Here is a 24,783-nt window from a genome sequence, read left to right on the forward strand (position 1 = left end):
ATTTCTTTGTTGCTTTGTATGTCCCTCCTGCACAGTATAACCCCTGTTTTCACTGTATTTGATGTTGGTATAATTTGTGGAGGGGAAGGGAAAAAAACAAATTGTTTAAATAGGGATACAGGTGGACCCATTGCAACAATGAGATGTACAAGACGTTATGTCGAAAAATGAACTTTAAACTTTGGCCAAGGGAGGAGGGTATAGGGACCGTGTGGTGGGGAGAAGGGAAGGGATGGTAAGGAGAAACAAAGGAGGAGGCAACAATGCTTGATAAGAAATGTACTTATTACCTTGTTACCATGTAATTGTAACCCCTCTGTATGGTATTTTCACAACTAAAAAACAAAAAGTCTTAATATACTGTACTTACCAAGTGAAAAGCATTGTATTTTATTAGTGGATTACTTGACCTTTGCTTCTCAACTGCTTATTTTTTTTACCTTCTTTGAGAAGGATACATGAGTAAACTTTTTACTAGAGTTATTATTAAATTAAATGAAACCACACAATAAAAATTAGACTGCTTAGCTTGTAGCAAAAGATTAAAAATACTTTCTATTGTTATTTTTTCTTGGTGTTTCTCACATCTTTCTAATTCAATAGAATCTCCTTTAAAGATAGGGAATGGATGTTTTTCGTCTTTGGAACTTCATCACTGGTCAGACTCCAGAGTGTAGATAGAGAAGGCCAGTAATTCAGTGTAGCATCTGAGGCTTAAAGATTTTAAAGGTAGCCTTAAATGTAGGTTATTTTGGTTTTCCTTCTTTGGTCAGTTAAGCAAGCAGGTGGACGTTAATTGAAGAGGCCACATAGACTATGAGACAAGAGTCTAGAGTCATCAAGTTATCTGTCTTATGGACAGGTGTGGAGTAGCTTCTGAGATGATACCTTTTTTAAATGTTATTTTATTGTTAAGATGTGGTACAGGAGGTTACAGTTACACAAGTAAGGCAATGAGTACATTGCTTGTCCATCATTGTTACCCTTTCCCTTCCTTGTTGTTGTCCCACTATCCCTTCCCTCCCCCACCTCCCACACTCCTACCCTCCTTCCCTCCTTCCCGCCTGAAGTTGTAAAGTTCACTTCCAATATACTGTCCCATGGGTATCTTTTTTGCAATGGGTCATCCTGTGTCCTTGTATCAGTGTTTTGTTATTCCCCTTCCCCTCCCCAGATTAGGCATATGTATATACAAGATACCAGGTATCAAAATTGAGTGCAGTGACAACAGGGGATATACCATAAGAGAAAGAACATACAAAGGAAAAAACAACAAAAACGGAAAATAAAATCACATGGTACATTTAAAACAATAACAATAAAGACAGACCCCTTGTGTCCATATCTTGGGGTTCATTTCACTTAGCATCATCTTATATAGTTATTAGTACAGGGTTTTAGGGCTTTTCAGCTCATCTGATAAGATTATCCTATATGTATACTAATTATTGCAAATAAAGGAAACCATGGGACCTAAATTTCTTTGGGACTGGGTAACTTCATTTAATATGAATTTTTCCAAGTCTTTCCATTTCCTAACAAGGGCTCGGATGGTGTCGTTCTTTCTGACGGAAGCATAGAATTCCACATTTTCTTGATCCACTCATCTACTGAGGGTCATCTGGGTTGGTTCCATATCTTAGCTATGGTAAATAATGCTGTGATAAGCATAGTTGTGCTGATAGCTTTAGTATGGCCTTGCTGGGTGGTCATTTGGGTAAATTCCCAGAAGTGGAATTGCTGGGTCAGAGGGGAGCTCTATGTGTAATCTTTTGAGGAAGCTCTATAGTGCTTTCCAGAGTAGCTGAACAAGTTTACACTTCTGCCAACAATGCAGTAGGGTTCCCTTCTGTCCACATCCCCTCCAGCATCTGTCATTATTAGATTTTTTTATTCTAGCTATACTAACTGGGGTGAGGTGGAATCTCAATGTTGTTTTGATTTGCATTTCTTTTATGGCTAGAGAAGTTGAGCATTTCTTCATGTCTCTATTGGCCATTTTTATTTCCTCTTCAGAGAAATCTCTCTTTAAATCTTTAGCCCAGTTATTAATGGGGCAGTTGTTTCTTTGAGTATTTGTTTTTGGGTGGCTTAGTTTTTTGAATTCTAAGTATATTTTAGATATGAGGCCCTTGTCTGTTGTATAGCTGGCGAAGATCTTCTCCCAGTCTGTGGGCTTTCTATTGATATTGCTAGCTATGTCCTTTGCTATGCAGAAGCTCTGCAGTTTCATGCAATCCCATTTGTCCAACCTTTCTTTGATTTGTTGTATTTCTGGGTAGAGATAATACCTTTTGAACCAACAGGAAAGTACTTACTCTTAAAAAAAAAACTGAGATAGAGCTCCATGTGCTGATATAGAAAGTGATGAGAGTACACTCTTAAGTGTAACAGGTCCATTAGTGATCAATATGCATTATACATTTCATATGTGAAAATTTATGTAAGGATATGGATGTGTAGAGGGTGGGGTGGATAGGAAAATACCTAAAATAATTCAAAAGAAATCCTTTAATGGTAGCTATTTTTCTTTTGAGAGTGAAATCAGTGGTTTGTACACTTCAACTGGATGTTTCACATTATCTACAGTATTTGAATTATTTATCCAATTGAATTAGTTGTATGTGTGATAATGACAGTGATAGCAGAATGGAGAAATTCCTCAGGCAACTGAGATGTGTAGCCAGGTTGAAACATCCTAAAAGATAGCTTAAAGTATAAGTTTTACTCTGAATATGACAGGATTAGAGCTAAGATTAAGAGAAGGTGAGACAGATATATCTTTTTATTCTTGCCCATTGCCATGTCATTCCTTCTAATCATCTCTTCATTTATGATTCTTTATTAGACATAATAAAACATGGTATGACTTGCTGTATTATGGTATTGATTCATTATAACTTTATTACTCTATATTCATTCACAGCTTTGTAGATTTGCTGGCCTAACTTTTAATGAAAACTTGAATTGTTTAAAGTTGAACATTAATATTAGACAAATTAAATGTTAAATCCAATCGTAACATCATGATTGTATCTTACTATACAGGATGTTTTTGTGTCATTCAGTATTAGGAATTGAATTCAGAGCCTCACTCTCTTGCTTGACATTTTGCTCTCTGCTGTCACTCTCACACTTGAGCCATGTCTCCAGTTCAACCATATTTTATTTTTAATACACCGCTCAAGATAAGGACAACTTTTCTGTACAAACCCAGAAAATTGCATTCGTTTTCTACTCTACTCTGTCCAAATTGATAAGTATAAAATAATTTCCAGAAAGAAATAAGAAGGGAATTCCTTAACAACTTTGCACTAATGCCTCCATTTAACTTGCTACATTAGAAAGGTCTGTAAGGTGGGTGATTAAACTAGTCTAACATGAAGCAAAAATAAATAAATAATAGATAGGCCAAATTGGAATATTTTATCAATCTAAGACTGACACATCAGAAAATAGCCATAAAGTTTGTAAATATTTCCTTTCAAGGATTTTTGTTCTTGATATGTTTATGAGAAAATGTCCAGAATGCCCAGCTCAAGCGAGTTGCATTTTCATATTATAACACTTAAAGTTCTATATGCTTTTACTTTTCTGCTCTCAGACACACAGTTCTTGTCCCTACATTGTATTATATTCAAGCACTCACATGTTTTTAGAACAGAGTTCTGTAAGCCTGAAGCCTTTAATTTCCACCAAGATTTATTTATGTATATCTATTATGTACCACACACAAAGTTAAATCAGTCAGTTACCTTTTTGTCAATCTTTTTCCTTAGTCCTCTTTCTCTACATTTGTGCCACTGCTAGGATTTTTGTTATCTCCTTTCCAACCTCTTACCCTTAAGCATGGTTTCTGGGAGGAAAGAAAAAAGTTATATTTCACTGTTCTTTGTAACTTGCACCTAAGGTTTAATTTGGGCTGTTTGTACTCTCTTGATTGTGTTAAATAGATCCCAGGAGTGTTGTTGGGGAAGTTAGTTTATTTTTGCCGTAAGGTATGTTTGCTTCAGAAAATTGTCAGTGTGTGCTTAGAATTGATTTTGACATATTGAGCACTACAGATTATTTTCTAACAATTTCTAACTCATGTACTATCCAGAATTTGGGGATATTGGTGCAATATGTTTCTTGGTATGTAAGGATGTCTTAGAAATTATCAGTAAAGCTGGGCACTGGTGGCTCATACCTCCTGCTGCACAGGAAACTGACATCTGAGGATGGCAGTTCAAAGCCATAACAGACAGGAAAGTCCATGAAATTCTGCTCATCAATTAGTCATCGAAACAAATAAAAAATCCCCCAAACTGAAAGTACAACTGTGTTTGGCTCAAGTAGTAGAGTAGTATATCTATATAGATATAGATATATGTATGTATGTATGTATGTATATGTTTTATTGTAAAGATACTGTACAGAGGGGTTACAGTTAATGAGCACATTAAGGTAATGAACACATTAAGGTAATGAGCACATTTCCTTTGGAGCATTGTTACCCCTCCTTTGTTTTTTCCCTACCATCCCTTTCCTCCCCAACTCCTCCTCTCCCACCCCAAGTTGTAAAGTTCGTTTTCAACATAGTGTCTTATACATCTTATTGTTACAATGTGTCAACCTGTATCCTTATTTCAGCATTTTGTTCTTTTCCTTCCCCTTCTAAAATTAGAAAAAAAATGTATATACAAGATTCAGGTCACCAGAATCAAATACAGTGGAAACAGGGGTTATACCATGGGGGAAGAACATACAAAAGAAACAAAAAAATCACATAGTACACTAAAAACAAGAGCGACAAAGATGCAACATCTTGTGTCCATATCTTAAGGTTCATTGCACTTAGTATCATCTTATATGGTCATATGTACATAGCTTTTGACCTTTTCTGCTTATGTGTAAGATTATACTAGAGGTATACTAGTAATTGCAAATAAGGGAAGCCATACCTGTAGAGGAATAGTTTTGAGCACACTAAAAAAAGGACACTACCCAGGCCCTGATTTCATGCTCTAGGACTAGCAAAAAACAAAAAAGAATAAAAAGGAATTAGCAGTAGTGTTATCTAGCCTAAATATGGGACAAAATATTTCCCCAGACTTAAATAATCTGACTTGTCTTGAGGACAGTGAAATTCCAGGTTAAAAAACTAAAATTGAAACAAAGTTCCTGCTATGTGTAAGGCATTGATATGAAACCTCAAGTCCTCCAAATTCTGCCAATTGATTACTTTGGGAGCCTCTCAAAAAAGTCCTGTGCAGAGGCCTGTGATGGTATCTCTTGTTTTTCTACAGGATTACTAATGTGCAAGGTAGAAGTACTTATCCTCACTTATTTTGTCTCGATCTCCCCTGTAAAACTAAAGAAAAATGTGCATTAATATTTCAAAATGGAAAAACAAACAAACATTAAATTCTTTGTCTCTTCTTCGCAGCTAGGATTTGAATGTCTGCAAAAGAATTTCTTTCAATAGCCAATTTGGTCACTTACTGTATTTGGACTCAGAAATCTCCTTTACACCAAACTCATACTCAACCTAAAGATTGAGGGAAATGGAATAGCTTTTATTAAAATTCCTCGGAGAAGGTACCTCAGAGAAACACTAGGGCTATGCCTTTCATAGGGGTGTGTGTGTGTGTGTGTGTGTGTGTGAAATAAATTGGCAATGGGAAGTAAAATCCAAAAATTCACAGTCGATGCTTTTTACTGGAAAGAAAACTTTTTATTAGGTCAATGTATGTTTGAGACTGGTGCTGTTTACATGAGGTTCTTGGCCATGAATAACCATTGTAATAACTTGGAGAACTTTAGTGAGTACTAGGTCCTTGCTCTACAGGATCGAATTAAATCCACTTGAGAAAAAACCTGGACATTGGCCCCCTTAAACTTTCTTAATGGTATTAGTAAGCAATCAATTTCAGAAGCTGAACTGTGTGTCTCCCACCCATAGATGCTCTGAAGCAGCCTGACTGTCTACTTGCTATGTGGATTTTGCACATCCTCAGATAGCCCTGTTATAAACTGACTCCAATTTAAACCTGCGTTCCCCACTATGTATTTACCATTTACTGGAGAACATTTATTTTTGAGGGATTCATGAATTCATTAAAAAACAAAAAAGTACTTGAGAAGCTGCTATGTTCCACCCTTTACCTGATTTTTTCTTCCTTACCCCCTGTTCCTTCTACATTTAAAATCCATTGGTGATTCCTTCCACTAATGGATAGGTCAAAGGGAGCGTAGCATGTAAGAACGCTTATGTAACTCAACTCTCAGGTGATGTCCAAACTTCAGCTCCAGAAATACTAAGAATTCCATCACTCTCTGTGTATAATGTTCTCTGTCCCTCTCCCTTTCCCTGTCCCTCTTCCTCCCCCTTTCACTTCCTCTTTCCCTCCCCTCTGGTCCCCTCCCTTGTTCCTTTTCCCCTTCCCTTTCCCCCACTCCTCAATTCCCTCTCCTTTACCACCTCCCTGCACTGCCCTTTCCTCCTGGCATCTCCTCCCTTCTTATCTGTGAGCGCCTTGTTACCTATTCATTTGATTTGTTTATTGAAATGACCTTACTTAGAATTTGATGTATTAGAGCAGTGCTAAGGTGGAGGGATGTCAGAGCTAACAGTCTAGTTAGCAATAAAGAAAGAAACAAAGTACCTAAAAAGTGCTCCATAGTAGGAGAGGGCCATGAAAGACAGTGTGGCCTGCATACTTTAGTTGCTGTGCTGGACTGTGACACAAAATGGCTCAAAGTAGTAATTTCACACTGAAGGGATATTCAGCACCTTTGCTAGCCCTGTACCCTTTCTGACTGGGGAGTGTCCCTAAAATGACCAGTGTCAAATACGTTGTATATCACATTTGGTATTAGTTCCAGTAAATACCGGAAGACACATTAGAAAATACACTAGTAGCATCTTCTTTTACCTCTGAATTAATTTTTAATTTTGTGGAAACCTCCTTACTATGTGGTCTGGGCTGGCCTTGAACTAGAGTGCTAGAATTATAGGCATGTACCACTGTGCCTGGTTCTCTGTCATACAGAGGAATAAAATGGAAAGGGAGAATAAATGATTGTATAACCTCAGCTTGGAGAAGTCCTGTCTCAGAGCAGCCTATACAGAAACCAAATACTCTCACTGTGCAAATCCTGTAAAGCACCTTCACACCCCTCCCTCCACAACATGCAGTGCAAATCCTCTATGTTCTCTCCATTGTTCTCAGTGCCTGAAAAAGACCTTTACACTAAATATCACTATCTTAAAGGGGAAAAAAACAAAGTATTGGGTGAGTCATAATACTTTTGCTGGTTTCATTATTTCTATGATAGTGTTCATGAGAAACTGTGATTAATCTTTCTTCTTTTCTTTTTCTTTTTGTGTACTATATTTATTTTGGTAACTTCAAGGCATATTTATACTTCAGTTGGTGGCTCTAAAATACTAAATTGTATTGCTTCTCAGTGACATGTCTCATAATCTGTCAAGGCAAACAATTTCCAAGTACTGCCAAAGGTAATTGCCTTTATAGATCAAATTGTTAAATTTGAGTTATAGTTTAATTACACTGGATGAGAATGCATGCCTGTCTATGCTCCAAACAGTTTTAATCTGTTGTGAAATGAATTGGGCTAAAAGGAACTGTTCCTTTTGGAGAGTTTCTTTTCAGCATTTTGTGGGCCTGACTTGATATCTGTCTGAATCATTATGCTCTATGAAAATGTTCACAATTTCTGAATGCAAAACAGGAGCTTGCAAATCCTTTTGGAAAATATGTTGCTGAAGAGCTCAATTAACCATAATACAATATCCAAGCATTTGTGGAATTTCAGCTTAGATTTTCCTCCTCTTTTGTATGATATTCAGAGTAAGGATTCAGTTAGTTCAGATAACCACTGCGGGGCCAACAGCTGTCTCTGAGTCATAAATGCTGAAGGTGTTCAAAAGCCTTAAAGGATAATGATGTGATCTTGCCACCAAAGAGTACAAGAAAGTTTGGGATTTAGGAAAGCACAAAATGAGTGCACACTGTGAATGCATATCTACCATTTGGCATTTTAGATGTTAGTCAGAGACTCAGTATTTGGATTCACAAAAATATAAACACACATCACTTTGTTTTGTCAGAACTCAGGAGAGACAAGGTGGTGAGTAAAAAGGATTAAACCAGAGAGTCAGTTAAGAAAGAAAGAGTTAGCCAGGATGTGGTATCATTTGCTTAGGTGGAGATTGTATGCCCTTTAAGAGAAAGGTTAGTGTTTTCAACCTGGGCATGCCATTTCAAAAGTGAAGTTATTCAAAAATGAAAAGAAAAATAGTACAAATGTTTTCTAGTGGTAAAAAATGATTTGATATACAACTTAAGCTACTACACTATTCTGAAAGTGTAACTTTTGTGAAGAAAGAAAAGTACTATTCTGTTTCTTTTTAAAAATCAAAGTAGGGTTTGTACAGTAAGATATAATAGATTTAACAGTGGGGTCTAGTACCACATAAGTATTCACATAAAATTCTGATAGTTTATAACTGAAGTGATTCACTCAATGTTTCCTATTCCGCTAAAAAGTACAACACACTGTAGCCTGCTGAGAAGAGTTCATGGCATGTTTAATGAGCTGAAATGAAGAAGGGTCACAGTAACAGTTGGAGTTATAGTTTTCCTTTAATCCTGCAAGAATGCAAAACCGTCAATATGTCCTATTCATGGGGACAATCCCATTAGGAAGCTACACTTGGGCCAATGGCAGGTAATATTTATCCTTTTGTCAATCCATGCTGCCCAAGACACTACCATAAAACTCTTCTGCCTCTCATTCAGCTAACTGGTTTATTACCTCCAGATGCTAGTCATATATTTATTGTCTAAATTAAGGTACTTCTCTCCCTGGGGACTTTCACACTTACCGATTTCAGAAGCTTTGGAATTTGTAAGAATCAACTCCAGATCCTTATGGTGAAGTTGAACTTTGTGTCATCAGGATCTACCCACACGTAACTGGTCAGTTTGGGGCCCAGACTTGCCTGGTATTTTGTACTGTCCCAGGAATCCCAAAACAAAAAGGTCCTTCAGAAGAGACAAGGCCCTCAGAGCTGCATCAGGCAGATGAAAGTGTTGTGGTTCATGTAGTAAGGACAAACCTTTTTTGGTGCTCCAGTAAAGGGAACAAGATACCAAAGATCTTGAAGATGAGTGTTGTAACCAAAGGATCTGTTGAAACCAATATTCTAAGGAAGGGGCTGGCCTGGCAATACAAAGCTCCAAAAGAAAGACAAGGTTGGAAGGAAGGACAAGGGCTAGGATGGATACTTAAGTAAGGGATGGATCACACTACATGAAGTCATTTATGGTGTTAATGTGGCAATAAATCATTCAAATAGTTTAGCCCATCAAGTGATTCTAGTTTATTTCTTATTTGAAAAGTCATATTGGTTTCAGACAGAAAATGGGTGAGTCAGAGACAGGGACACCAAATAAGAGGACATTTCAAAAGTAGAGCATATGATTTTTGTCTTAGAATAGGGAAATAACAGTGGCAATGAGGGATTAAAATTGTGTCTTGCACATATATTAGATGTAGAAACCTTTTCAATGGGCTAACTACAGTCAATGCTAAAGATGTGGATTGATGAAGACTGTTTTATTCACGCGATTAATTGTTGAGCCTCTATTCTAGAGAATATATTTGGTAATAGGGATACAAGGAACAGAACCAGACAAATATGTTTGCTTCATAGGACTTAAAATCTGGTGGGGGAAATAATCGGAAGTAAATAGCTACAAGCAGAGAAAAAGGCAATGAATGAGAGCCAGTTAGTACTGTCAAATTATGTATCAGGAAGACTTCAGGTAGCCAGGTTACTTGGGAAAGTGTGAGGGGTGTGACAATGGGAGTGTGTATTGTAAATTTTCAGATTCTCCAATTCTGGCAGGCCAGAGAAAGATTTGAGGCATGATAGGAAAGGATGGTTATGCTTTTATTCACAAGCTCTCCTGTTTATAGACTTATAGTTAGTAGTAACAGCAGCATCGAGACCATATTGTTGACTGTCCCATCCCAGAATAAACTCACAGACTGCACAGAAATATTGGCTTCATTTTGTTCGCAGGTTTGCATTCTCTTTCCCAGCAGCAGCTGCACAACGCATAACTCCATAATTCCTCACCTGTCCCGTCCAGCAATGGTGCCTCTTTATACTACAATAGACAAAAGTATTATCTGGCCAGGGATGGCCATACCAGACTGCGCATGTGCTCATGTAGGGTTACCTAAGTGTGCATGACTGAAGATGATATGAATGTGTTGAACTAGCTGAATTCCAGTCCTTGGGTAGGCTGCCTTTTGCAAGGGCCTAAAGACTTCTGGTGGTTATATTTGTCCTTCAGAGTATGTATACCTGGTGGTGGTGTGGTTGAGACCTGGTGACCTGGGAGAGTGAGTTGGACAGGACAAAATGGAGAAAGTAAGAAGAGACTGGAAACTGTGGCGTACAACCTCGTATGCCATGGAGGAGAAGCTACTCATCATCCCAATAAATATTGGAGGCTTTTAAAAGAGACACCTAGTTTGCTAAGGTTTATTCTCTGAAGTTCTGTACACCTCTGTGATTTAATTTGAAATAAGAAAATGGTGGAGCTGCAAAAGTGATCTCCAAAAAAAAAAAGATGAAATTGCTGGTGTTTGATTAAAATAATTAGAGAAACTCCAAGAATCAGCATGCTCCCCCTCAGGTGCAACTGAACATTTCAGATTATCATAGTCATTATAGCCCTGGTGTTACAACTCTTACAGTCTTACCCTTTCCATTCTTAGCTTGCCTTTGGCCACTGTCCCACAGGCTCTTCTCTGGACACTTGGGTTTTATGAGCTTATGCAGGATGAAAACATGTTTCAGTGCATGCCTGGGTACATGAATTAAACTGATAGGAAGATTATGAATACTGAGTGAAGAAACTCATTCACATGGCAGTAAGGTTATTAGATAAATTCTCTGAATTAACTGAGCTCTGTATGGGTATTTCTGCCTAACTCAACTCTTTGAAATGGAGGGATTAGAAATATGAAATCATTACAAGACTTGCTCTTAACTGAGGGAAGACTTGCTCCCAGCTAGGTAATTAGCAATGTCTGGAGACACGCTGGGTATTCACAACTGGGATTTTGGGGTACTACTGGTACCAAGTGGGCAGAGTCCAAGGTTATTATTAAAGACTATGTCAGTACAGGATATAGAGTAAAACTCCCTACAGAAAGAATGATCACAATGCCAATACTTTTGGAGTTAGGAAACCCTCATGTTCATATCTTTTAATATACTACAAATGATCTTTTGCTTTTAAAAGAAAACAACTAACCCATAGACATGGAGATATTTCTGAAATGCAATAAATGAGGGAAATGATCTTGGAGGAGCTAAGAACTCTCTACATCCCAAGGTGTATATTTTCATTTTACAGAAGAAATTCTATATCCACTAATATAATGTGATATTATAAATTACATATGCCCCCACAATCTCTTTCTTATTTTTCAATGGGGGGCTCAAAGATCCTCCATAGGTAACTTGGAAAGAGTCAAGTGTTAAGACTGTGTTCTTCCACAATTACCTATATTATAGCACTATGTATTCTGGGATATTTTGAAGTTTTGGAGCAGTCTTGGATCAGGAGGAAAGTGAGAAATAAGATGAAGTAAAGAAGCTGGGTGCTGGTGGCTCAGGCCTGTAATCCTAGCTACTCAGGAGGCTGGGATCTGAGGATCACGGTTCAAAGCCAGCCCAGGCAGGAAAAGCTGTAAAACTCTTATCTCCAATAAACCACTCAGAAAACCAGAAGCGGTGCTGTGGCTCAAGTGGTAGACTGCTAGCCTTGAGCTGAAGAGCTGAAGGATAGTGCCCAGGCCCAGAGTTCAAGACCCATGACTTTGGGAAAAAAAGAAAAGAAAAAGAAGTCAAAACTAGTTGAAGCAAACACGTGAACATTATTACTAATTAAGTCTGAGTCAGAGGATGTGGCTTAGTATTAGAATAAAGTATATGTCCCAACTGGGTCATTTAATGGGACAGAATTACCCATCTTATCAGGCCTCACTAGCTGGGGAGAAGAGCATCCAGAAAAGCAGCAGACAATGAGCAGACAATGCAGTCCTTCCATGGGATTCCCTCCCATAGTGAAGAGATAAGAAGCCACGATGAGCAGATATAGCTAATTACTTTCTCATACATCAATTATTTAGTCATGCCATCTCCTCTGGTGCAAGTGAAGAAAGGGAAAGAGAGACATCTGAGTGTTGCATTTATGCAAGAAAAAACATCAACAAAGGGAAATAGGATTTTTACCCTTGGCCCAACTACTAAACTGTAACTCATTGCTGATCATGTCTAACTACTGATTGTATTGTCTGAATTCTGGAACTCTAAACCACCTGTGACTATGTAACTTACATTAATTAAAATTAAATATATTAAGAAATATCTTAAGTGCTCAGTAGCCCCAAGTAGCAAGCAACTACTACATGGGACAATGGAGATATAAAATATTTACACCATCAAAGGAAGAACATCAATTAATGTGCTATAAGGAGATTTTATATAATTCATTTTTGTATGATCTGTGCCTATAGGAAAGCTCTTACTTAGAGAACTTCAGAGTTTTTGGATGTGTGAAATGAATATATGAAAGTTGACTGTGACCATTTCATTTATCGAATCTACTTGTTGTAACAATGCTTCCATTTTAATTCATCAATATGTAAACATTGAACATGGATATGCTTGTTAGATGGAACAGACCAGTGGAATAATATAGAATCTATGATTCTACTTTTATTGAGAAATGAGTATTTGTATAGAAATACATAATTTGTAGGTATTTATAAATGTGTACTTAAAATGTAAATAGTATTGAATGGCACATATCAGATTGTGTATACCATCTTGGCATTGAGATTAGAAGGTTGAAGACTTTGTTAGTTCAAAAGCTATGTATATATGACCATTTAAGATGATGTTAAGCGAAATGAACCCAAGATAGGGACACAAGTGGTTTTTTTCTTTCTTGCTGTTGTTTTTAAAATATTTACAATGTACTATGTGATTTTTTTGTTTCTTTGGTATGTTCTTCACCCATGGTATAGCCACTGTCTAAACTGTATTTGATGTTGGTGCCCTGCATCTTGTATGTACATTTTTATAATTCGGGGAGGAGAAGATAAATAACAAAATGCTGAAATAAGGATACAGGTTGACCCATTGTAACAATGAAATGTACAAGACACTGTGTTGAAAACAAACTTTACAACTTGGGTGGAGGAGAGGAGTTGGGGATGTGGGGAGGGAAGAGATGGTAGGGGAAAAACAAAGGAGGGGGTAACAATGCTCAATAGGAAATGGACTCATTACCTTACTCATGTAACTGTAACCCCTCTGTACAGTATTTTTACAATAAAAATATATAAAGAAAACTTGTTGCTAGGAAAATGAACTACTTTTGAGTGAAAAAAAAACAAGTGATACATTACATAATATGTTAGCATTCTAGAAACAAAAATAATAGCATTTTCTATATCAAGGATGAATAAACTGTCATTTTTAAGAGCCATAATCTAAAGTGTTAAGGCAGCAGCCATCAACCTAATGGATATTACATGTATACCATGAAACCTGTTTGCTCAGCATTGTTTTCTTTCCCAAGATATGATGACCCTGCTGAGCTATAGAGAGGGGAAGGTCCAGATGGCACTGGCTCATTTTTCTGTTGTACTTTCTGACTCAGCAATACACCTCTACTTATGGAAATTGCATTTGGAGTAATCTTCACCCTGGGATTGGTCTTAGTGATAATATCCAGGTCAGAATACTGTCTCAGTGTCATAATCCTCTTGCAGCTTTCCCTTGCTCTTCATTTTGTGGCTTTTGCTGGACAGATGCTGGACCAGAATTCAACTCGTAAAATTAAGACATTCTCAACGACTTGTCAGGTCATTAAGGCATAATGTGGTGCCTTTAAAAGTATCAGGGGCCATCTAACCCACACAGAAGGCCAACCTAGAGTTGAGGGTCTTTAGATGTTCCAATAATTTCTCAAAAAAAATCTACCATGATGAGGCTACTCAACCAGAAGAGAATGACAAAGAAAGTAATACAGAAATATCAGTTTAATTAGCTGCACTGCTATTTTGTTTCATGCTTGGTAGATAGGAGAAAGCAATTTTTCATCGAACAATTGAAATGGATGAATTTAAAGACATGAAGATAATCACTCTGGAAAATGGCATTCACAAAACTTACCAAATGAACAGTAGAGATGTGATATCTGTGTAATTACTATATTTATTGACTATTATTCATTCTTACATCATGATGGATTCTAAGCTTGAGTTAAATTCCATCATGATGCATGCCTCCCAGGGGGTTGATATTTGAAGTTCAGCTGTTTGGTTGATCACTCTTTTGCTAAAATATTTTCTATTTCTGTTCCTGTTTTTCAGACCCATTATGAAAATGGAGAGTATATCATCAGGCAAGGTGCAAGGGGGGACACCTTCTTCATCATCAGCAAAGGAACAGTAAGTTAGCACAGAAATACACATGCTCAATCTTTTGCTATATGACTTCTTCCATCCTCATATTTATGAATTTATCATATTCATATTTATGAATTTATCTTCCAAAATTGACATAGAAGTAAGGAAGAGTGAAACGTTGAAAACTAGGAAGCAGACTGATACTAATAATCATGGTACTAGATGATGCTCTAAGTGTGCATGCACAAAAATTCTCCATCATTACAGCTATTTGTTAAAAAATACTGGGGGTGCTTTAAAAATCAATTCTGTCTTTAATGGTAGTAATGTCACTCTAATGAGGCACCTGGGGTTAAAAATCATGTTCGCCAAATTTGAATTTGCTGTGAAACATTCGAGTCTCCTTTAGACAAACTTCTTAATATTCCAATATTAATATGTTCAGGTTGTATTAGGGCATTATAAAGAATATCAAGAGAATAATAAGAAGCTACTGAAAATGGCTGAGTATAAGAAGAGGGATTAAAATAGAGGAAACTGGTTTTTAATGAAAAGTGTTGTTTTCTCTTTTATATTATTTTAGTTTAAAAATGTGAGTCTGCTATATAAGAAAGTAAATTGGAAAAAATCATGTCTAGATCAATGCTCAAATGCAATAGTATTATAAATACTCCAAATTCTTTTACTTTTTCATTTGTTATTGTACTATTACTTTTATGTTTATCTTGTTATTTGTAGAAAGTATTTCTATCCTATGTATTATGTGTTGAAAAAGAGAAATGCAGGTAGAGGTAATTATATATTTCTCTTTTTTCTTTCTTTCTTTCTTTCTTTTTTTTTTTTTTGCTGGTTGTGGAGCTTGAACTCTGGGCCTGGGCACTGTCTCTCAGCTCTTCAACTCAAGGCTAGCACTCTACCACTTGAGCCAGTTCTGGCTTTTTCTGCTTTTATGGTGTTGAGGAATCGAACTCAGGTTCTCATGCATGCAAGGCAAGCACTCTACCACTGAGCCACCTTCCTAGTCCCTATTTCATTTTCTTAAGAAGAGTTGATGCATCTAGAAATTAAGTAAATTTATTTTGCAATCTAATTAAATAAGTGATTGTGGCAATTTATAGTTTATATAGAATGATGTACAGTGCCACAGTAAACAGGACAAGTAAAAGATCACAAGTATTATTGGACTTAATCTTAGATTATTTTGTGAACTAATTTCAAATTGAGAATATGCATGTCAATGCTTACATCAATGACATGTCATACTATAATGATGAAAAATGGTAGTTTTATCCTGCTTATTGAAATGACATGTTTGAACACAATTTGGGATAAAATTACATTCTGTATTTTGCAATGCTAGAAGCTAGGAAACTGTTTATATGTTGTGCTGTAGATCTAAGTTTTTATTGATTAACATTGACTAAAGAATCAGTGGAACTGAAAATCTTCATAGAGATACACTGATTGGTCAGAAGAAAAATTTAGATTTTGCTTTACAGCATTGCTGATTCTTTGCTATTTTGTAGTCGTGTGATTGCCCACTGAGAGGACTCTACAAAGGCTTTTGTGACCACTTTATTATTGCAAATTTCCAGCATAGTCTAATGGAATTAATAGTTACAAGAAACAGGTGCACCAGAGGTGCTTTTTGAGTTTTACAACATATATGTATAGAAAGAGCATGGAAATGACACAGGAACTAGCCAATTAATAATACTTTAGAGCAATATATTGGAGTTCTAGGAAAGAAATAATAGATATGTATTAGACTGTCTCTGAAAACACAGGATGTGTGTGTGTGTGTGTGTGTGTGTGTGTGTGTGTGTGTGTGTGTGTGGAGAGAGAGAGAGAGAGATAGCCTAGCATAGATTTTCCCCTAGTTTCTCAGATCTCACATATTCCTTGCTATGATTCCTAATTATATTAGTTCATATATTATTATGTGAATTCTAATACGAATGCATCAAATGACTACATAAACAGATGAGCATATTTCAACTCCAGTTGTATGGGATAGGAACGTTAAGCTTAAGTTAAAGATTAATTAGGTAAACTAAAGGTTAAGTTTTAAGCTAAGGTCAGCAGACAGCCAGTTGTGGAATTGGAATTTTCTAAAATTGCAGGTGTTAGATATACTAGTATAAACCTGTTTTATATATTTATTTATTAAATTTATAAGGTGAATGAAAATAGTCTGATGAAATGCTGCTGTAGGAGTCACAAAATACAGCATGCAAAGTTACATGTGGATTTCCTTTTTTCCAGATCCATTTACTTAAGTGTAAAATAATTAGTATTTTCCCATTAAGCACTTTCACACAGAGAAACATTATGATGTAAACATTGAAATACTTGTTTTCCCCCACTAAGCCTGCACAAAGTGAACTCTTACAACTTTAAGAAAGGATGCTGTGACAGTGATATGTATAGTATCTGTTGCTGTTGCTTTAAGTGGAAGCTGAGTTAGTTCTCTTGTGCCACTGAGCCTCACTCTCTGGCTCAGCTTTTTCAACATGTGGATTTGAGCCAGATCTCCACTTCCAGTTTTATTTGTTGATAAGGGTCTCTCAGTTTGTCTAGCCAGGCTGGTTTTAAACTATGACCCTCAGCTCTCAGACTGCTGAGTAGGTAGGATTACAGACATGAACCACTCATGCCCGTTTAGTTCTGTCTTATTTTGTGAGACCATTCCAGTTACCTGGAAACATGGCTTCCTCCTTCCACAATGAGGAGAAACACCAAAGAATTTTACAAGTATCCCTAAAGTGATATTGCATCAAAAAAACATTTGTCTTCCTAAATAAATTGAATCAAAAATTGAACAAGGTTATTAAAGAAAATCTCAGTAATCTGATAATCATTCTAATACAACTGACTTTTTCTTTGGTTCTATATGTCAGTATACTTTGCATGTTCACATTAGAAGGAACTGTGGTTAAATGTTTTTTTTGTCTGTTGCACACTATTTAAAATCACATGCCTTGCTCATTAGAATCAATAAGTTTTAAAATATGGTCATTAATTATATTGGCCTAACACAATGGAAGTGGTTTTGAATATGGCAAGTCTTCTGTTTTGGAAGTTTAGTTAGTATATGCCTACACATGCTAGGTAAAGATAACAATGAAATATGAGAAATATCTATTTTTAGGTAAAAATGATGTGTGCATATTATCACCATTGTGGTCATAGACATGCCAATTATTGTGATTCAACAAAAGGATATATTATAAAGAAATGAAAAGTAAATAAGATATTTTAGTAACTTTTGTTTTTAATATAAACAGATACGTTATTAAAATTTTTAAAAGTTTAGATAGATCACCATTGTCCAGTAATTTTTCCTTGCTAATAAAGTTGTTCTGTTATATATAGAAACTAATATAATGGTGATTAATCTCATTTGCTATATAAATTAAAATTACGCTGGGCGCCGGTGGCTCACACATATAATCCTAACTACACAGGATCAGATCTCAGCCTGAGCAGGAAAGTTCCTAAGACTCTCATCTCCAATAAACCACTAGAAAATCAGAAGTGGCGCTGCGATTCAAGTGGTAGAGTGCTAGTCTTGAACTAAAGAGCACAGGAACAGTGCCCAGACCTAGAGTTCAAGCCTCACAACTGACAAAAAAAATAGCTAATTTTAATTAAGACAAATATTAGATTTCTTATTGAAAGTAGTCAAATGAATGAAATTTTTACTATAATTTGATTACCATAAAATGTTTCTTTTGTATGTTCTTCCTCCTATGGTATATCCCTGTTGTCACTGTATTTGATTTTGGTACCTTACATCTTGTATATACACTTATCTAATTTGGGTAGGGGAAGGGGAATAACAAAATGCTGAAAAAAAGACACAGGGTGACCATTGCAACAATGAGACTCACAAGACACTATTTTGGAAATGAACTTTACAACTTCAGAGGGGGAGTGGGGCAGATGAGGGAGGGAAGGGAAAAAAACAAAGGAAGGGGTAACAGGGCTCCAAAGAAATGTACTCATTACTTTAGTCATGGAACTCTAAGCCCTCTGTACAGCATTTTTACAATAAAATATTTTTTTAGAAAAGAACAACAATGGAAAAATTTAAAGTTAAAAAAATTGAATCATTCAACATAATTTATATTAGCAGTCTTAAAAGAGAAAAATCACATTATCATGTCAATACAATGAAAGCATTTGATAAATGCAACATCCATGTATAATTGGCATTCTCAGATAGAATCTACAGTATACCTACAGTTAGGACATGCAGTGATGAACAAACTGCAAACAATAAATAAAAGCAATGGTGTTAGAGGCATGGCTCAGGTGGTAGGGTGTCTGCCAATGAGTAATAAGCATCAGATACCTAGTTCAAGTCCTAGTTTTGGACAAAAGAGAAACAAAAAAGAATAAACCTTTAGCCAGTCACTGGTGTCTCAGGCCTGTAATCGTAGCTACTCAGAAAGCTGAGATCTGAGAATCATAGCTTGAAACCAGCCAGGACGGGAAAATCCAGAAGACACTTACCACCAACTAAACACCAGAAAAAATGGAAGTGAGCTGTGCACTAGCCTTGAGTGAAAAAGTTCTGGGATAGCAACCAAGCCCTGAATTCAAGCCCCACAACGTATTTTTTAAATAAGCCAACAATGAAGGAAAGTCTTACCAATAAATAGTGTTAGAACAAATGTTAAGCTGTAGATAACTACCTAAACTTCCTATCTTCCATGAAAATGAAATAAAAACTAATAATATATTTAACAGTAAGACATAAAACTATAAAATGTTAAAAAAATCTTTATAATCTGAGGTTAAGTTAAATTCTCCTCCACATATCCTAAAACATATTCAAAAAAGCAAAAAATGGACATTAGACTTCACAAAATTCATAAAATTTTATCTGGGAAGATGGAGTGAATGAAATATAAACTAATAAGCAATATTTTATGGTATTTATTATAGAGCAATAAAAATATAATTCACATACAAGCTGCATCAATGTTTGTAGCATTTCTACTCATAATGCTAAAGGCTATAAATTTACCCTCATAAAGATAGTAAGAAGATAATCCATACTCTAAGGAATCAACAATAACAAAAATAAAGATAATCCAATAGAAAAACAAGGCAATAGGATGATCAGACACATCATCATAAGGAAACATAGTAGCTCAAAAATTAATATGGGAAAATGTTGCTCTACCATTAATATTCAAGGAATATCTTCTACTACCCATGTTCCTGGGGAAAAAAGATCAGAATTACATATAGATAACTATCTAACTAGATAGATAGAAGAAAGATAGATGAACATACATAGGTATCTATATCAAATGCAATAAGCATACAGGATAACACGAGCTTTCATTCATCAATGGTACAAATATACATTTGTGCCAAGAGACATCAGCATCCAGAAAACTGAAGATACTTATACTTAACAACCTCATCCTTTATTTACAAGTATTGACCCTTCTGATACCCAAACTTATAAGGAAACATGTACAAGGATATTCATAGGAATAATAATAATAAAAAAAAGCAACATAAGACTCCCAGCAAAATAAGACTCTCCCTTGAAGTTTCTACATCTATAAAAACCTCATCTACATGCAAATTAGTCTCTTCATAGAGACTATACCTTAGTGGTAACTAAGAATGTTACGAACTAAATTTCCATGGTTTGAGGTACTGTGTATGGGAGTAATCAAATGGATCAGTGGAGAATAATAATTGAATTCCTTGCACCTTGCATCTTCTCAATAATTTTAAGAATTCTGGTTGTTGACTTCCAATTTCTCAGGTTCAGAAACCTGAAACATAGTGTTTTAAATGTGTTTAAGTGTCTGGCATTGTCTCAAGAAATTAGTTTTTCTACTTCATTACATTTTCCAGATAGGTGAATTTTAATTATTTAAATAATTAAATGGATGATACACCAACAGCATTATGCATATTAGTAGAGCTTGAGGCAAAAGTGAATTAGCACAAAAGTACAACTTACTCTATTTGCTTTAATTCATGCAACAAGAATGCACCACCTCCTTCCTGTGGACAAGAACTCCTGTTACCACGTTTCAAACCCACCTGTACTAAGATATCTTGTAGTTATGAAGGTGTTTTTATTATAAACCATAGCGAATACTGAGGAAATACCGGAAATCCTGTTGAATCCTGCTGAACATAAGGATAAGATATATAGTTGGAGAGTCTGCTGAAAAGTCGAAATGTTCTAGAATATGAAATAGGCCTTTGAGTAAATAATTCATCTGAGAAAAGAGAACAATATCCTAGAGAAACTAGGTTGTGCATGTGGAGATATAGAAAAATATTTATGGCATGAGAAAAAAATGGACATAATATATATGTCAATTTATAAGGAAATGGATAAGTAAATACATTTATATAGTATAATACAGTGAGATTAGTATAAAATTAATGTACTAGATTTGTATCTAATCCAAATATATTAAAACAAAATGAGAAGAAAAACAAATTGAAAAGTAATAGGTACTACTTGTATTACTCATGTAGTTTTAAAACACATCTATATTAACACATAAAAGAGAAGAATGCTAGATTATAACTAAATTCATGGTAGAGATTGCCCCATAGCACGTAGTGAAAATAGGGGTGGAGTGAGGAATATGTAGCATTTAGATTTCATAACCATCCACTGTTTGTTTTTTCCTTTCTTTTCTTTTTTCTGTTTTTCTTTTCTTTTACAAAAAATACAACTTGGAAAAATAAAAAATACTTAGAGCAAGTTATTGTGATTTTATTGGAATGATTCTTTGATACTTCTAGTGGCAATTTACTAAACATGCTATAAAAAGTAATAAATGGAATTAGTTTTATTGCTTGGTGTTTTCTTGCTCATTCTGGCATATGGTGGTTTTAGGCTTTCATTGTTTCTTTTTGTAGGTTAATGTCACCCGAGAAGACTCCCCAAGCGAAGACCCCATCTTTCTTCGAACTTTAGGGAAAGGAGACTGGTTTGGAGAGAAAGCTTTGCAAGGGTAAGCAGTAGAACAGTAGAGCACAGGTCACAGAGTTGTTGTTTGTTTTTTGTTTGTTTGGGGTTGTTTTGTGTGATAAAGATGGGGAGGAGAGTGAAATAACATCTCTCAATTATTGGTAAATATAGATGAGACTTTACACATCTTAGTGCATATGCATATACTATGCCACTTTGAATATGAAATAGCTAATAGATATTCATTTTTCATCTGATTCGTATCGAAGAATATGTGCAACAGTAATATAATTTACTTCTAAAATGCTAGGACAACCAATTTGGATTCTATTTCAAATTGTGCCTTCATTGAAAAATTACTTTATAAGCATTTTGCTTAAAATTACTGAGAAGAGATAGTTTAGGGAGGTTTTATTTTTAAAACCATTATCAAATGGCAAGTTTTATTTATTTTATTCTTTTCATTTCATTTCTTCAGAAATGGAACCAAGATATCTGACTAAGTCATCTCACTCAGGCCACATTACCTTATGAAAATTCAAAACCAAATACAATCTACTTTTTATTTTACTGAGTTTATTTGATCCTTATCTGATGAACATATATTTGCCTTTGCACCTTTCTTAAGTGAAAATTGGAAGGAACACCATGTTTGGGGTTGGTCCATGAAAGAATGAAATATAAATTATCTTTCTAGTATAAACTATATTTTTATAGAATTATTTCTTCTGATTTTATTGGTCAAAGGATATGTGCCTCTGTAGAAAAGAAAATGATTTCAAATGTAGAACCAAAATAAAAAACAGCACATACTCATACATACACACACACACACACACACACACACACACACACACACACACACACACACACACAAAGCAAAACTTATAATTGAGATTATATGTAGAATGCTATGTCTTTCTTTTTTGGGTGTGAATACTGAGACATGAATTCATAGCTTTACATTTCTGCTTTGGCTGGCACAATATGAGTTGAGCTATACATCCAGCCTGGCTTTCTTTGTTGGTTATTGGAGACTTTGGACCATGATCCTCATATATCAGCCTCCAGAGTAGCTAAGGATTATAGGCCTAAGGCACTTAGAAAATAAGTCTTAATTGAAAATCAAAAGATTTTTCTTTTAAAGAGTTTGCTACTGAATTTTGGTGACAAGTAAAAAGATTTTCATGGCAAAAAAAGTCAAACCAACCAACCAACCAGTCCCAAACCCTAACTTCCTAAAAAATAGTTTGTCTTTGATATCAACTTGAAAAGGATGCCATTCTGTTCAGCTGTGTGATTATTCTTGTTAATTGCCAGGTGCCAAGAATTTCTATTGCATATTTTGCACAGGTTTTTTTAAATGGCCATCTTCTGTGGATTACCAAATAACCAACCCAACTCCCTCTCTTCATTTATCACTGCTATTTTCCTCCTCAGGGTTTCTCAGCTCACCCATCTCTTTCTTTTGCACTTGACTCCCATGTGTTCACTACTAAGTCCAGCATCACCCATCTATTTTAGTACCCTCTTAAATGTTTCCAAAGATCAGTTACTTACAGAATGATTTTTTTTATTTTTTCCAACTGACTTTATTTCCGAACCACAGATTTTTATACTGCTCACCCCCTTTCTTCTTTGAAGTACATATCTTTGGGGACTCTTTAAATTAATAACACCTTTTTGGTTTTGTGCTGGTACTGAGCCTTGAACTCAGGGCCCAAATGCTCTCATTTAGCTTTGTACTCAAGCCTATCCTTAAATTTGAACTACATCCTCATATCACAGCCTCCTGAGTAGGTGGGATTACAGTATGAGTAACCAGTGCTTGGCTAAACTAATAACACGGTTTACATTTTATTTCATTTCTAAAAATTCTCCAGTGCTTTGTTTACATTCCTTGCTGTGACATTCAACTTAATGAGGCCAGAAGGGAGTATGAGCTCTTTGAAAAAATATTCCACTATCATCTAATTTATCCCAGAATTTTGCAGTTTTCAGTTATTCAATTCAGCTTCTCCATCATTGGTTGATGGACACTTAGTTTGGTCCCCTGATCAAATAATGAACATTACTCCAATAAACATGGAAAATACTTACTTATCCACCTTAGCAATCCCTGGAAGATTTCAGATATTTCAGGTAAATATTCAGAAATGGATTGTTGGCTCATATGGTAATTCTATTGTTAGTGTTATAAGGAAACTCCATACTGATTTTCATAATGAATGTACTAATTTGCAATGGGCAAGGATTCCATTTTCTCCACATACTTGCCAACACTCACTTTTGTCTTTTTCATAATTGCAATTGTAACAATGTAAGGTGGCATTTATCTCCCTAATGATAACTGATTTCATGTTCTGAGAAATGTCTATTTATGTCCATCACTTTAACATATTCTCTGGTTTTGTTTTGTTTCTATTTTAATTTTTGCCCTATGTTTAAAGATTTACTCCATATTTAGTTGATGTTAGTATATGTTCTGAGGTAGGGTTGAATTTATTATTGTTGTTGTTGTTGTTTTACGTGTGAACTTACACTTTTCCCTAAATTGCTTATTTAAGTGAGCCTTTTTTTCCTTGTGTTTTCTTGAATCCTTTGTCAAGATGAAAATAAACAAATGTGTATGGTTTCCTTTATGGGGCTCTATTCTGTTCAGTTGGTATCTGTTTAATTGATGTATATATTTTGAATGCTGCATCATGAAGGTTTAATGTTATCACTTTGTAGTATAGCCAGAAATATTAAAGTGTGATACCTTCTATTTTATTCTTGATTGACTTGGATATATGTATGTTTTTTGGTTACGTATGTATTTTAGCATTTGTTTTTCTACTTTAGAAAAGGTGATATTGCAGTTTTGATAGGAGTTAAGTTGAATGTGTAGTTTATTTGAAAGAGTAGGCATTTAAAATATTCTTCCAATCTATGAAAACATACACGACATATTTTGATTCATTTGTCTTGTTTATTTCATCAATGTCTTCTAGTTTTCAGTGTACAAAATCTTTTGCATCATTGGTGAAATTTATTCCTCTTTATATTTTTATGTATAATAATCTGTATTTTATGTTCAGAAATTTCATTGTTAGCTGTAGAGAAATGTTAGTGGTTTTCCAAGGTTACCGAATTTGCTTATCAGTTTTAAGAATCTGGCAGAATTTTATTTTTTATTTTTTTTATTTATTTTTTTATTTTTGGTCGGTCCTGGGGCTTGAACTCTGGGCCTGGGTGCTGTCCCTCAGCTCTTCAGCTCAAGGCGAGCGCTCTACCACTTGAGCTACAGCGCCACTTCCGGTTTT

At 35.4% G+C, this 24,783-nt stretch overlaps 1 protein-coding gene across 2 annotated transcripts in view; it reads left to right on the forward strand.

Annotated features, from left to right (window-relative positions):
* The window catches only part of Prkg1 (protein kinase, cGMP-dependent, type I), a 1,080,074-nt gene that overhangs the window by 854,549 nt on the left and 200,742 nt on the right, over positions 1-24,783 (forward strand). For both annotated transcript variants that reach the window (XM_013017167.1, XM_013017166.1), the window contains exons 6-7: positions 14,476-14,553; positions 21,427-21,521. In XM_013017167.1, the coding sequence (XP_012872621.1) occupies positions 14,476-14,553; positions 21,427-21,521 (173 nt within the window). The remainder of the gene's footprint in view (positions 1-14,475; positions 14,554-21,426; positions 21,522-24,783) is intronic.

Source organism: Dipodomys ordii, unplaced genomic scaffold (genome assembly GCF_000151885.1).
Source record: "Dipodomys ordii isolate 6190 unplaced genomic scaffold, Dord_2.0 Scaffold34, whole genome shotgun sequence".
Classification (NCBI taxonomy): domain Eukaryota; kingdom Metazoa; phylum Chordata; class Mammalia; order Rodentia; family Heteromyidae; genus Dipodomys; species Dipodomys ordii.